Genomic DNA, 14,586 nt, shown 5'->3' with positions numbered 1-14,586 from the left:
GGCGTGGTAGTTATCCGACAACTGGTACACTTGGTTGTACCTCACCACCCCCAGCTTATTTGGAGCAGTCTCTCCCACTGAAAGTCAAATGAGATTGAAAATTTGCCTGTTGTTCCTGTCACAGATTCACATCATGATACGGTATTGAGAGAAGCTATGTGATGTGCTCAAAAGCATCTTGTGTCGGTATGGTTTTAAGGCAAGCGTCTCATATTTTTTAAAATCTATTTACAGATTTTAGCTGTGCAGTAGCTGCTACACCTCCAGCATGAAACTGCTAAAGCGTAAGGCAGAAGAATAATGGAGGTGCGTGAAATTAAATTCTTGAAGACTACAAAATTGGTTTACTAAGAGGACTGTCTAGTAATCCTAAAATGTAAGGACACGGTACGTGTAAACATGTAAAAATTCAGTTGTGGTCAAAATGATCGGGACTTTACTGAAGGCTCATTTCTACAAAAAGCTTCTGGGGGTGTCCAGGGGTGCAGCTTGCTCCTCTGAGCTGGTGCTGGAGGCACTGAGCAGTGTTCCTCGGGCTTGGCAGTGGCAATGAGGGAGAGCAGTTGACGTGCCAGAAGCCAGACTCTCAGCCAGGAGAGACCTTGCCCAGCTGGAGGCCACCGCGCGCCATGGGACAAGAAGCCCCACTGGGGCCTGCGCCTGGAGCCCAAGGACCCCAGGGACGGGAGTCAGCGGGGTGAGCAGCAGCCCTGCCGAAATGGACATCGCCCTGCGGGCCCGAGTGTGACCCAGCAGCATGCTCTTGTTGTAAATAAGGAGGGGAAAAAGCTTCTAAAGTTGAGCTGCATTTGGAGTGGGGCCAGCGGCTTACCCCCCACCTCTGCTCGGTGCTGGGGAGGTCAGGGCTGGCTCCTGCGCCCCACACTTGGAAGGGCTGGGGGGGGGGGAAGCAGAGCGGGGGGATGCATAGTGGGGCTGCGGCCATGGGCTGGGGGCAGAGCTGGGCGGGTTTGCCAGGCAAAGGGGAGGCAGGGGGGCTCCGAGTGCAGCTGCTCAGAGGGGAATCACAGAGGTGACAGAGCCAAACCCTCCTGGCTGTAGCACAGACGAGAAGGGGGAGCCGGGCAGGCTGTGCTGCTGCTCCGCCCCGCGTTGCCAGGGCTGCAGTAGCAGCATTGGGGTGCTGCCAGCCGCCGCACAGGTACCGCCAGGCCCTGGCCTTGTCCCTTCTGCGACCCCCAGGGGACAGGGTGGGGGGCCTCTGCTGCGGTTTTGGAGGTGTGCGGCGGTTCAGGCCCTGCAGCAGCACTTCGTCTCCAACCCCGCACCTCCAATCCCTCCGACTGGGCAGGGATGATGCAAAAGGCAGTATGTCCGGAGAGAGGAGCAAAGCCAAGTGAAAAGCTTTCTCTGTGGTGCAGGTTGACCAGCAGCTGGATTTGCATAATTAGAAGACTTCTGCTGTGCTTTGCACTGGGGAGTGCTGCTCAAAGGACCCTTGTTGCTGTAGGAGAATGGCTGCAAAGAAAAAGGAGGTAGTCCTTCAGGTCAGTAGGAGCCAGCTGTGATAGAAATGCCTTTTAAAACATCTTTTAAACTCACAACAGTGGAAAGAATGATGTTCAGCCCTAGGGTAACTTGCATTCTTCTGGCAGAGCCCTATTGCGAGGACCTCGTGGTGGAAACGTATTCCTGAAGGCAGGTGGGAAGCATGGGAAGCGATGGCAAGTCAGCTATGTCCCCCAGAGTCAGGGGTGCAGAGAGTTCACTGCAGGTTGCATTGAAGAGCTGTTAATGTGCTGGCACTGTCCTGTGGTGTGGCTGCTTTCAAAGAACACACATTCATGTTTCACAGGAGAATTGTTCATAGGACTTCCAGAAGTAGGGACTAGGGGGGAAGAGGGCATTCTCCTGCTTGTTTGGTGAGTCTCTCACTGAATATTTCTGACCAGTACACATATTTAGAAAGGTTGCTGCAAAGCTGGAAAAAAGTTAGGAGGTGCAAGAAGAATTCAAAGGCTGAAAAAACTGTTTCACAGTGATGCACAGAAGAATTTTTCCCTATTTACACTGTGCAAGAGACCTCATGATGCTTTGTTAGGAGGGGAGAGGGGATTTCTGAGGGCAGATTAGCATGCAAAATCATAGAAAAAGCCAAAAAGCAGGTCATTAACATCTTGAAATTTTGAAGTCCTTTACGTGAGAGAGATACTGAAGGAAAAAGTACATAACCTTGTTTGTTCACTGTAAGAACTGGAAAACATGGGGTGAAAGTTTGAGCATTTGTATAAGAAGAGAAGGATGATCACTTTGTTAAGCTAAAAATTATTTATGCTGCTGCTTGTCCCACTGTGTTCCTGTGTGATGGGGAATGTAATTTAAACAAGATTTTTCACCTTTGGCAGCTGAATATGCACCCAGCTTAGGAGAGCCTGGTCTAGGCTTGCAAAAGTGTGGTTGTTCACACCTGCAGGTGGATGTGAACCTCGTGTTGGACACAATGTGATGTCCTATAAAAGTTCTGGTTGTATTAGAGAACAGCAAGTCCTAGCTGCCTCTGGGCATTCAAATTAGCAAAGCACTTTGAACAGCGTTGGCATTGCTTTCCAAGTCCATCAGTCGAACTTGCAGTCGAACTCGTTATTGCAAATTATAATCATCATAAATGAGTTGAACTCATTAACATTCTTGAAACACTATGAGAGTGGTCCTAGCACTGATGATACCTGGAATAATTACATTTCTTAATTCTGCAGATGTTTGCTGAAAAAAATTAGGCTTGGGTTCACATGCTGAACAGGAAAACAGACAGATGTTTGAACAACTCCCCATTCTGTGAGTGCGGCGGGGTGCTGGAGAAACCGTACAATGTGACCTCCAGTAACGTCTCTGAAAATCTGTAAAAGGCTGCTTAATTTGCATGGGAATTTCCACTCTTCAAATTCTTTACTTTGCAATTTTAAAAGTCCTTTAATGTGTGTTTGTGTTAATTATTGAATAGTAGCTAGCCTTATTGCAACATACTGTCTTCCAGCGTAGACAAAATGTATTTAGGATTAGTGATACCGAGAAAGTTATTAAGAATCTTCATTGTTCACTACCAGCACAGCAGCAACAAACTGCATTACCAATGTGATAACGAGAGTGATTCTTTAAAGTCACTTCTTTGAAGAGTCAAGATTTTCAGAACAATTTGTTTAAAAAATATCAAACACTACTAACCCTGGGTTTCCACCCTTTTTTCTCCCCTTTAAGTCCAGCTCAGCATTTTTAGCATGTCCTGTTGACATGGTTAGTATATTGTGTTATTGCTGACACTCAAGTAGCTTGTGCTGAGCCTTATTTATTTATTTATTTATTTATTTTCTTTGCAACAAGACCCTGTGAAAATTATTCTTTGTTGCTCTCGCGTGACCTACACTTACAGAAATAGGCTGGTCAGCAAAGGAGGTTGCTGGCATTATTGGAGACCAGCATTGTGTTCTAACAGCGTGATCAGTCACGGGGGTCACTCAGTTCCTGCTTCAAGCAAAGCTGCCTGGAGTGAGGGAGGAAAGAAACTACTAATGGAGGGAGAGAGGGGTTGCAGCTGAGAAGGATAAATGTGTCCTTGGGTTTGGCGAACAAGTCAGCCTGAATGCTGCTTTCACAGCTGCAGCCTTAGGTGATCCCTCAGCTGCAGCCTCTTGTCTTGCACATCAAAGGACCCAGAAAGCACAGAGCGGTGTCCTGTAGCTAAGATCGAGACTGGGGCACAATAAATCCAGATACCCACCACCACCTGGTAGGTTCAGCTGGGAGACTGGTCATTTGGCCATGATGCTGATGCCCTGCCAAGATGCAGGGGCTGTTTCCTCAGTCGGACCCCAGAACAACTCTCGGTCTCTCTGCAAACTGATGCGAGGGTCTGCAAGCAACCAGACTGTTCAAACGGTTGCTGCAACTAAAAGGGGGAGGGCTTGCATTTGCCTGGATGCTCCTTTTCTTTCCATATGCCTTTCCTTCTTTCTGAGACAACTTAGGTCTCTAATCCATTGAACTGCTCCTTGGGGCTAGCTGGCTTGCTGGTGGGTCTCTGAGAGCTGGCATCCGGTAGTAGCAAGAGCATGTGGGAAGGAGGGGAAGAATAAGAGTTTGGGGGCAAGAGTATCTGAATTCAACTGACTGCGTGGTTTTTCTGAGAGGTCTCCCACCCATGTTCTAGCACAGCTTGGCACTGCCCGGCTGACCAGAAGTGAGAGGATTGCAGTCAGAAGTTTTTTTCTGAAGTGTTCAGATAGCAATACCTCTGTATGTCTGATGTCTGTCTTACGTGCAAGAATGCAACGATCTGTCAGTATGTTTACAGCTACCTGATGACTTACTGTTGCTCTTACTGTTTTTAAATTTTCACACAGATTAACATCAATAGCCAGGAACTCTGGGAAGAAATGCTGTGTCTCAAAGGCCTCATTGGTAAGGGCTTGGTCAACATAGGAGGTTTATTTTTTTCTGTGTTAAAACGACTCCAGTCCTGTCAGGAATCAGTTTCTACTGGTATGCATGTTTCAGTCAAACCCTCTGTTTCTCTTGCCGTGAGTGGAAGGAACAAATAACCCTGTAGATGCAAGACTAGCTGGAGATCAGTCTTGAGAGCTTGAGAGGTTCAGACGGACCTTAAGCGTATCTCCTTCCCTAGGAGGGTGGTGCCACAGAAGTCACCATGGGGTACCTCAATTCTCAGAGGCTTTCAAGTTTATTATTATTGTACTAAAATTCTCAGAGGTTTTCAAGTTTCTTATTATTGTACTAACAACCTTTTTTGTAGTCCCCTTCCAGAAGATTACACTGCAAAGTGGACAAGTGCACAAGCCAGCCTATTGGTGTATGTCTAAAAAGGCTCATTTTGACCTTTTTCTTATACATTTCCATGCTTGTAGTTGTTGATGCATTTCAAGCCTGGTGTGGTCCCTGCAAAACAGTAGTGGATCTTTTCCGAAAAATAAGGAATGAAGTCAGCAGTGATCTCCTGCATTTTGCTGTGGTAAGATCCAATTTGGCACTGCTTAAAATAACCATTGCCCTCAACTTAGCAGGTAACTAAAGGCTGAAGTCATTTATCTTTCCAGTATTCAGCCAAAATGGTAACAGTGCAGGAGTTCCAGCTTGTGTAAGTCTGCTGGATGCAGGCAGTTGGTTACATCAATAAGAGCTTATATCATTAAGAATTTTTCAGGCTTGAACATTTTTTCAGATTTCTTCTGTAGAGGAGAAGACAACTTGAAGGCAACTGATTGTTTTTTTTCCCGTCTTTCATAATTTACCACAGTCCAGCTCTTGCTTTAGCCCTGCCAATAAATTTGCTGTTCTTCTTTGGCAAGATGACAAGTTTGTTGGCAGATGCGTGTTTACTGACATGGTGAACTTTTCACAGTACTTGTTTCTGCAGCGTGCAGCAAACTGCTTAAGCAAGTAACTCTAGACAGAATCGGTAGCATATGTATTCCTCTGATGTACAGGGGAGAGTCTGAAAGAGCTGGATTTGTTCACTTTGGAGAAGAAAAGATCTAATGGCTGTCTTCACCTGTCTAATGGAGCGTTATTAGAGAAGGCAAAGACAAATGTTTCTGAATGGTACATGGTAAAAGAACAAGAGGCAACAAGATCACCTTGTAGCGGGGAAGATTCCAATAGATACAAGGTAAAAAGAAAAGTATTCGCAATAGGAGTGGTCAGGACGCTGGCACAAGTTCCTGCAGAGGCGGTGGAGCACCGTTTCTTGGAGATGCTCAAAACTCCATGTCACGCAGCCTTCAGCAACCTCCAGCTGCTGTTCAAACTGCTGCTGGCAAAATCTCCCAGAGACATCTGCCTGCTTCTTGTGTCTCTGATGCTGAGCTGAGAGAATTGTGTCCTTGCTCTGACCAGTGTCATTTTAGCCCGTAAGCCTGGGGCACAGAGGTGCTTCGCTGTACGTAAGGGATAAGAGTTGGCAGTTGAGGATGTTCACGTCCAGTCTGTTGCATGTGTACTCCTCTGAAGCAGAAACATTTTTCAGAAACACCTGTTTTATTTTACATTCCTTTTAGGCTGAAGTTGATTCCATTGATGCTCTGGAAAAATACAGAGGAAAATGCGAGCCTGTCTTTCTGTTTTATGCAGTGAGTGACAATATTTTTACAATAGTTGCATAGCAATAAACATGACTTGTCAATGGGAACAACTGTCCTCTTTGAGAGCTGTCCTACTGCAGGACCTCACTCTGTCACATGCTGCTTCAGTTTGCCCTAAGACTGATCAGGAACAACAACGAAGGTTGTTCCAAAGTTTCCCTTTCTTCTGGAGCAGAGCAGCTCAGTCTGGTACACAAAGTGATATGTGATGTTCTCCTCTGGTGATTTCCAGAGCTCAGAGAGCTCCACTGTGAACTAACTCACTGACAGACTTGCTTTTCACACCTTTCAGGGAGGAGAACTGGTAGCTGTTGTAAGAGGAGCAAATGCACCGTTGCTGCAGAAGACCATTCTGGAACAGCTGGCAATGGAAAGGAAGGTTTTAGAACATGGAGGAGAGCGTGTGGTGGTAATCAAGCACTGAATCCTCAAGTAACTGTAGTTGTTCATGCCACAGGAGAGGTTCATTCTCTAGTGCCAGCATGGCTCTAAGTAGGGATACTTCCTTGTAAAAATACTTCTGTATGTCCTTTTGTCTGAATTGAGTCTGAAGTCTGGCTAACATGTCACTTGAGCCTCCACAAAGCTGTAGAGCCTACCTTGATGGAAGAAGCTGGGAAGGGTGATTGTGTTGTTTAAAACTTCTGTCCCCTTGTTAAGAGGACAGGTGATACATGTCATCCAGCATTTTCCAAGAGAAACCGTACTGTGTTTTGTCTTGACCTGTTCACCCACCCCAAGCATTAATTTTATTCCTTAAAGTTACCTTCTTGGCTTCTAGTTCCAGAGTCTCTAACAGGTCTGTTTGTGATGGCATTTCTCAGGCTGTGGTGGATGACAGTTCGTTGCAGTCTTAGTCATTTCTGTTCCTTGCTGTGCAGGACCTGCAGCCTGTACTTGGATATCACTATGTGCAATCACTCTGCCTTTCAGCGGCTCTGTAATATAGTGCTTGTGCGGTCTGTAGTGTCTGCTGTAAAGCTCTGGGTTGTTTTGTGACAACTATTCTCCTCCCTCCAGCAGCAAGCTCTGGTGTCGGAGCCCAGCAAACTCCAGCGGCCTGCTGCTGTGAGTGTAGTAGGGGACAGTGTTTCTGAAAAAGTGCTTCCTTTAATTTGATCTCAACTTGCCGTGCAGTGGTATCGGTGAATCCCCCTTGTTCTCATATAGCAAAATGACTCGTACTCCCCAGACACCTTCTCCGTGTCACTGATGATTTCCTTAGATGGTTATTAAATCTTTCCTCTGCCTTGAGACCTCTGTTGTCATAAGTGTCACAACCCTGGTTTGGTTCCAGGTTCCTACTACTGCACTGCTGGTACGGGGTGTGTGCTTGGGGCACCTAATCCTGGGCAGTCCTGGGAGCTGAAACCAGAGCCAGCCGCAGGCCAACCCCTCCCCAGGCCAGCTGGTCTGCTGTGCTGCCGGCATGAGGGCAGCCTTCTCATGTGTGCTCTCCTGAATCGGGCATTTCCAAGGAACAAAAATGACTTTCCTGCCTGTAACCTGCTAGTCTTAGGGCATCTTCAAAGTACAGAAGTTGTTGTGTTGGTAACTGCCAGCTCCTTCTGGGGGGCAGTGCTCTGGTGCTGCTGACTAGCCTGTTTCTGTGAAGGATTTTCCCCTGGCTTTTGCCAGACACCTGACGGAGAAGTCACAAGGTGATGCTGGGCAGGTAGATCCTCTGCTCACTGCTGAGGATCTACAGGACCAGCAGGAAGAATGGCTCCTGCTCAGCTGGAGGTGGAACTGGGGCCCTGCCTGGCAGACGCGCCTGGAGCCTAACACGATGCTCAGGATGCTCCCTGCTCATCCGTCTGCTCTTGCTGCTAGGTACAAGACAAAGCCTTCTCCAAAGAGGAAGGAAATGGGGCTGCTTTTTGGGAAGAACAAGGGGAAGGCCAACTAGGTAAGGCAGGTACAGCTGCAGGATGCTCTTTTTGCCCTTGGTACGTGCCTTTGCTGAAGCTGGAACCCAAAACACCCCGGCAGCTGCGGCGGGGACACCAGGGGCCCTTCCTCCGCGGGTGCCCCACCAGGAGCTTCTCCCCCGCTCTGACAGATCAGTACACGCCCCAGATCAGCACAGGGAGGCACCAGGAAGAGCTGAGGGTAGCTGTGGTGCCTGGCAGCGTTAGGCTGGCATTTCCAAGCGTTTGCTTCTTTCCACGGCGTGGGTGTTACCTCCTGGCCCTTCCCCTTGCCTGCTAGCCCGGGGAGGGCTATTGCAATCCCAGGTGCCTTTCACCTGGCTTGAACAAGTGCTAAATACTGAGCTAGCTGCACATGCTGCTCCATTCCTCTCCCTTTGCCTTTTTCTTAAAAAAAAATAAAAAAATAAATAAAAAATAAATAAACAAACTTGTTCCTGCCAGCGCCGCGGCCCCTTTAACACCGCGGGGGGAGCCGCAGCGGCTGCGCCGGCGCGGGGCGGGGCGGGCGCGTCTGGGGCCGCGGGTTCGAGTCCCGGCGGTGCCGGCCCGCTCCTGGCCTGCCGCCGCTCCCGGCCCGCTGCCGCCCATGGACGCGGCGCCGGAGCCGGGCGCCTGCCCCGCGGGAGCCGAGGCCGAGCCGGGCGGGCTGCCGGGTCTGGGGCCTCCCGCTCCGCGTCTGACCGCGGCGGAGCTCGACCGCGAGCTGGACTCCCGCAGCGAGCTGGTGCGGCCCCAACCCTGCGGCCCCGCGGCTCACCCTCACCGCCCGGCCCGGCCCCGGCCCCTTTCCCGTCCCGTCCCGTCCCCGCTGCCCCCTGCCCTCCCTACCTCCTGCCCTCCCCTCGGGCGGCAGCGGGCTGCTCGGGGCCTGGCTGCGCGCCCCTCGCAGGGCAGGGCGGGTGGGCAGCCGGTGGTGCCTCGCTGAGGAATTTCTCGTGTTCCTTTTTCTGTGCTAAATACCCCAAGTTCCACCTTCTCACGTCAAATTTCAGGCAATTAGTTTCAAATAAGAAAATCTGCGTATGCGTGCTGCGTTTGCGCAGAGGTAGATTAGAGGGGTAGATGTTTAGCTGCTTTTTCTTTAGTTAGAAATTTGCTCAGAAGGTGGGGTAGGCAACCTAAACTCAGTCTGTGGTTTCTGATGTCCAGATTGATGACAAAGAATTCGACATTCCTCAAGTTGATACCCCTCCAACGCTGGAAAGCATCTTAAATGAGGTGAGTGGCCTACCAGCCAGCTGCACTGCGAGGGTGGGCTGAGCTGAGGCACCGTGTACTCCTGTGGCTGTCCTCATATTTTCTTCTGGGAAATAAAATTACATAACCCCATAATTTTCTGATATTAATGGCTGACAAAGCATATGTTTGTTTGAGTAATTGCTGTACCATGAAGTAAGACAGAGCTGCATTTTTCAGTCAAAATACTCGCAGCTGAACCTTAAGGGGTTTCCATCGAAATTAACCGTGTTCAGCTGTGGAATCGGACAGAGTCACCTGGAGGCTATACTGTCCTTAAAGGTCAGGGGCATCAAGCAACTTTATTTTTAGCTTTAAAACAAACATACACAATCCAACTCTGAGCTATTTTTTAAGACAGGGGAGGAGATGAGAACGAGATTCTTCACAACTCCCTTTACGTGGTCTGTTTCACGTATTTAGCCCTGTGGTAGAAGTAACAAGCTCTCAATGCCTGACGTTGCAGGGGAGGACTGGCTTTGCCTCACACCCAGTTTTGTGCGTGTTTTCCAGTGGCTGTGTGAGTGCATGGTTTTTAGAAAGGTAAAAGAAGGGTGTGGAAGTAAAGGCAAACTCCAAGGAAACAGGCTTTTTAGCAAGTTGAGGAAATTGGTGGTTGGACTTCCAGTGAAACCAAGATAAAGGCAAGGAGTTTGGGACAGGTCACTTCTTTTAAAAAGCTACGTTAATAAAGGCATAAAATGTCCTAAACAGTTGGATATAGTCTCGGAACTAGAGGAATATTCGTCAGTGACTTGCTGCCCGTGCAGAAGGGGATATTGAGTAGTGGTGTACGGGGGCGTGACCTGTTTCTGCTGATGCCTTCGCTGGTGAAGGCAGGGAGAATGTACGGGATTTGGGTGGTACCGAAGTGGGAGCTGCAGTCACATCCATGTCAGGGGAGTGGAGCTGTGGTCACCCAAAGAAAACATAGGTCTGCAGACAAACAGAGTTTTATCCAGTGATATTTATCTCAGTGTATACAGGATGGGAATGACTGCCAAAGGATCTGCTGAAAAGGATTTTAGTGTGGAGCACAGTCTGACTGAGCACCTGCTCTGATCTCTCTATGTTTGGCAGTAGGTGGAGTATTTGTGCTCTTTGGCTCTGTGCTTCAAGGGCAACGTGAACCGTAAGGAATTTAGAAGACAATGGGGAGAATGGCCATTTAAAAATAACATAAAAACAATTCCAGGCAAAGGCTGAGGAGAGAGAGAGCACCAGCAGAAGACCCCAGTCAGAGCACAGTCAGCCCTCCTGTTGGCCGCGTTCTTGCAGAAGCTCCTGGGCTCATAGCAGCCAGTGGTGCTGGTAGACCCTTAGCCACCGTTTGGTCAACTGCCGGAGGAGCAGATGATAACAGTTCTAGGACTTCTCTTGGCAACTGGAGACATTTGAGAACAGCTTACTTAAAAGTCTGTTAAAAGTTTGAAAGAGTAAATCATATATGGGGAAGAAAGATTTGTTAAAATCTTTCTATCCAGCCTGCATCTGTGAGTACTGAGAGTTCTGAAAACTGGTTCTTCAGCGATATCAGTTCAGTGAAATGATAGTTCTGTTTTTCTAAGGCAGACTGTCTTATTATCCGCAGCTTCTAATTTTTTTTCCCGCTTTATTGATGCTATTTTTCTGTTGTTTCAGTTAGGTTGTTGTGCGTTGTGAACATTTACTAAGCTGTGGTGATTCTCTTCCTTCAGACTGATGATGAAGAAGAGTCTTTCATTCTGGAGGATCCTTTTCTCTTGAACATCGATAACACGGATACACATTCCTATGACACATCTTCTGTAGCAAGTTCTGACAGTGGGGACCGGACACACCTGAAAAGGTACCACAGGGCTGATTCCCTGGAAGGTTAAATGAATTTTAAAACAGCACTGCTTATATCCATTAGAGTTAGCCTGTTTGAGCAATAAGTGTATTTCATGGGAATGGAGTATTAAAATTTATTTGAATGTTAATGATGACATTAAAACACTGAACCACATTGACTGTAAAGAAAATCTTTCAAAGATTTGATGGAAGTCTGATGACTTCCAGAGCCTGCAAGCAGCTGGTGGTATTTTTAAAAGGTGAGTGAACTGCTGTTGCTCCTGTAAGTAGAATGTTAATCTTGACATCTAAAAGCAGCCTGGAATGTGGTAGTTAGCTGTAATACTGCTGACTTGTCTCATTAATTAATCAAATGTGAGGGCTTCATCCACATCCTGAGCCACTCCTATGGCTTTCTTACATGCCATAAGAAGTTGGCGTTTGGCTTCCCGTATGTTATGATTGTTACATGAGTGATTGCGTAGGATACAAGGCTATGTGACAGTTTGTTGTGGTATATGCTGGTGAACTTACTGTCTTTGTTTTTTTCAAATAAAATGGGTCCTTACCCATAATATAGACTATTAACAACATGTTTTGTCAGCCTACTTGCAAGCTACGTGTTTATGTGCCTCTGGAGAGATAAGAACCAAATGTTTTGTGTGTTACTTCTGGAGTTTTGGAAGCTTGACTTTCTGGTGGAGCGTGGCAAAAAAAATCTAATTTTCACAGGGCATTTCTCTGTACTGTGTGCTATAGTATGCCACAGCTTTTTAGAAGTTACTGTCCCATGTACACTTGTTCACTTGTTACTTTTTAAAGATATTTTCTCCGTAAACACCACCATTTACCTTTCACATAAAATCAGCTGTGTTTGATTCGAACGTTATTCTTTAAGCATACATTTAGTTTTCCCAAGGGTCTGTATTCTGCTAGTGAGCCTTTTTCAACTTTATATTTTCCTCAGATGTTCACCTTTAGAGGCTGGAGCTTCCTGACTCACTAAAAGCTGAATTAAAGAGCAAAAGTGTTGCTTTTGGGATTTATTAATAAATGCTAAGGTTTGCAGATAAATGCATGAAATTGAATATTTGTTTGAAGGACTTTCTTTTTCCCCAGGAGATGAGTTTAAAACAAATATTTTGCAGGTACAGTGGTACATTGTAAGCTTTGCTAATAATTTAATGTCCATTTGATTCTGGTCATGTGAGCTTCAGGAATAAGAATGCAGGGGTTATGGGTGCGTGCAGAATTTACCTATTGGTTTAGCTGTGGGTTAGAAAAAGTTCTAAAGCCGTATTTGGTTTGTTTCTTGTTTTCGTAGGAAGAAAAAACTCCCAGATTCTCTTTCTCTCCATGGATCAGTTATACGACTCTCGCTTCTGAAAGGAATTTCTGCCCAGATTGTATCTGCAGCAGTAAGTATCTTTTTCTGCTGGTTGCATTCATTAATTAAAATGCCAACCTGCTCTGTTGTAGAGGGATGTGTGCATTCTCTTCCCTTTCCCCATTAGTTCTGGATAATATTGATGTGTTTGCTACATAAAGTACTGCTAGGAATGTCTAGCTAGGAGTGAATCAGGTATTAGCTGAGATCTCGCAGCAGCAATGTGGTAGGTCCTCTTTAACACTAGTTTGTGTTGCTAGATGTCAGTAAAGCTGATGGGAAAAAAGAATATAAAACGATAGCAGTACTATTGTTCTGCTTGCTTCAAGATGCTAGAAACAGTTTTGCTTAATGCCTGCAGCAGATGCAGAATGCACTCATCCCAGGCTCACACGTTCCTGGGTCTGTGGCTGCACTTCAGGCCTGCCTGGAGTTTTAGCTGCTAGGGAAAACTGACTGAGGCTGGAGTTAAGGCACTGATTTATAAAGCGTGTTATTTCTGCAGCACGCATGGTAGGCTTGTTAAAATAAAATACAGATGACTCATCTCTGAGTGTTTTTAGGATGGTTGTGTGACTGGAGTCTGAACGTTAGTGTGCTGTAGCTAGTTGTTTTGTTGAGGGATGTACGGGTGAGCAACCCAAATGGGAAGCTAATAGCGTGTGCTTGAGAGCAAAGTGGTTTTGCATTGGATACCAGTGCTGTGTACGTAGAAAATACCGAAAATTGTTATTCAGGTGAGACTGCTTTGAGAACATGATAGCAACTTTCCTATGGAATTACAGGATGTTCTACTTGCTCTCCAATTCCGTGTGCTTTCACATTCTCTCTGGGTATTTCTAGCCAGTGATTCTCTCTGCAGTCTCTGCCCTGCTGGAACTGTTAAAATGTAACTTGTGTTGGTTTTAATGTGTTCTCTAGTTCTACTTATTAGAGAGATGCATTGAGCTGGGAATTCTACCTCTTACTTATAACTTGTCCTGTTCTTCTAGGACAAAGTGGATGCTGGCTTGCCCACTGCAATAGTAAGTACTCAAATTCCAAGCACCGTATAGTTTTATAAGTTTGGTAAATTTGAAGCAGTAATTTAATACAGCTGATAAATGCATGCCCAGTCTTGTCCTTGCCAAGAATTGTCAAATCAGGGTGGCAGAAGCAACGTGAAAGATCTACCTTCTGGGAGCAGAGTTCAGTCTTTCCTAAGTGCTCAGCTGCCCCTCTGCTGACCAAGCCCTGCAAGTAGATCACCTAACATTTCCTCATGATGTAAGTGTTCACCTATGGAACACTTTGAATTTTCCTACCCATTTCTTCTTTGCCAGTCATTGCTTTGACTCCTAACAATGTTTTAAAGACATTTAAAATGAAGTGATCATAAAGTGATGAGTTCAAAATCTCTGTTGCTCTGATGTAACTGAAATATGGTCTTAATGTATAAAATTTCACTAAAAGCCTTTTGAAGGACGCTTCTGTTTAGCAATTTGCACTAAATTTCTTGAAGTCAAGCATGCTAATTAAAATACATTGAAAGTAAAGCTGCCCGTAATCAGAGAAATGCTTTAAGTAGGTGAAATACTTAAATATTTCTGTCATTGTGAAATAGGTTTTAATATTTCATGAAGAAAACAAAGATGTACTTGGTCACTTTGACTGTAGTAGCAGCAATCCGTAAGAAATGATACTTTTTGATTAAAAAGAAAAACTGGACACTAGGTCTAAGGGTTGCACAGCAAAATTGAAAGCCTGTGTGTGACTGAGGTACACGTAGGATGAAAAACTATACTTAGGTACTCCAGACTTTTAAGCACTTTACTTTTTTCATCTGACTTACAGCATTACATCATTTCTAGATCTGCTATGAAGTTTTACTTAGGTGCAGTTTGCAGGCACGATAGAACTCTTGTAGCTGTATTTAGCTCCACCAGACGGGAGTTGGAGGCTCTGGGCTTGCTGCACAATGTCTCTTCAGAGGACTGGTGCTGCCCGGGGTTGTAGAAAAGTTCAGATATGGATGTAGCAGCTCAGTGAAGAAAACCCTCTGAATATTTACACTCAGCTACCACACCAGAAGAATGAGGCTGACTTTACAGAGAAGGAACTCGCT

At 46.2% G+C, this 14,586-nt stretch overlaps 2 protein-coding genes across 9 annotated transcripts in view; both read left to right on the top strand.

The window, feature by feature from the left end:
• The first annotated feature begins 398 nt into the window (after nt 1-398).
• NME9 (NME/NM23 family member 9) lies at nt 399-8,472 on the top strand. Of its 5 annotated transcripts, none has more exons than XM_080604161.1 (6): nt 399-1,508; nt 2,718-2,796; nt 4,359-4,416; nt 4,881-4,984; nt 6,030-6,101; nt 6,406-8,426. In XM_080604161.1, the coding sequence occupies exons 3-6, from the start codon at nt 4,392-4,394 to the stop codon at nt 6,535-6,537; spliced, it is 333 nt and encodes a 110-aa protein (XP_080460287.1). In that variant the 5' UTR covers nt 399-1,508; nt 2,718-2,796; nt 4,359-4,391; the 3' UTR covers nt 6,538-8,426. The 5 variants fall into 5 exon arrangements, with proteins under 5 accessions (XP_080460287.1, XP_080460286.1, XP_080460285.1 ...); XM_080604160.1 differs by lacking the exon at nt 2,718-2,796 and having other exon boundaries at nt 399-1,162; nt 1,383-1,508; nt 6,406-8,425; XM_080604159.1 differs by lacking the exon at nt 2,718-2,796 and having other exon boundaries at nt 400-1,508; nt 6,406-8,424.
• A 62-nt stretch (nt 8,473-8,534) lies between these two features.
• Nucleotides 8,535-14,586, top strand: part of VPS8 (VPS8 subunit of CORVET complex) — a 77,012-nt gene continuing 70,960 nt past the window's right edge. For 2 of the 4 annotated variants that reach the window (XM_080604098.1, XM_080604097.1), the window contains exons 1-5: nt 8,535-8,771; nt 9,197-9,265; nt 10,981-11,111; nt 12,420-12,513; nt 13,475-13,507. In XM_080604098.1, coding sequence (XP_080460224.1) covers nt 8,634-8,771; nt 9,197-9,265; nt 10,981-11,111; nt 12,420-12,513; nt 13,475-13,507 — 465 coding nt within the window. In that variant the 5' untranslated portion in view covers nt 8,535-8,633. Of the gene's footprint in view, nt 8,772-8,868; nt 9,093-9,196; nt 9,266-10,980; nt 11,112-12,419; nt 12,514-13,474; nt 13,508-14,586 lie in introns of those variants that run through there. The other 2 variants (XM_080604099.1, XM_080604100.1) reach the window with 2 other exon arrangements.

This window comes from Anser brachyrhynchus (assembly GCF_964034855.1).
Source record: "Anser brachyrhynchus genome assembly, chromosome: 9".
Lineage (NCBI taxonomy): Eukaryota > Metazoa > Chordata > Aves > Anseriformes > Anatidae > Anser > Anser brachyrhynchus.
This window is presented reverse-complemented; position numbering and strand designations above follow the sequence as displayed.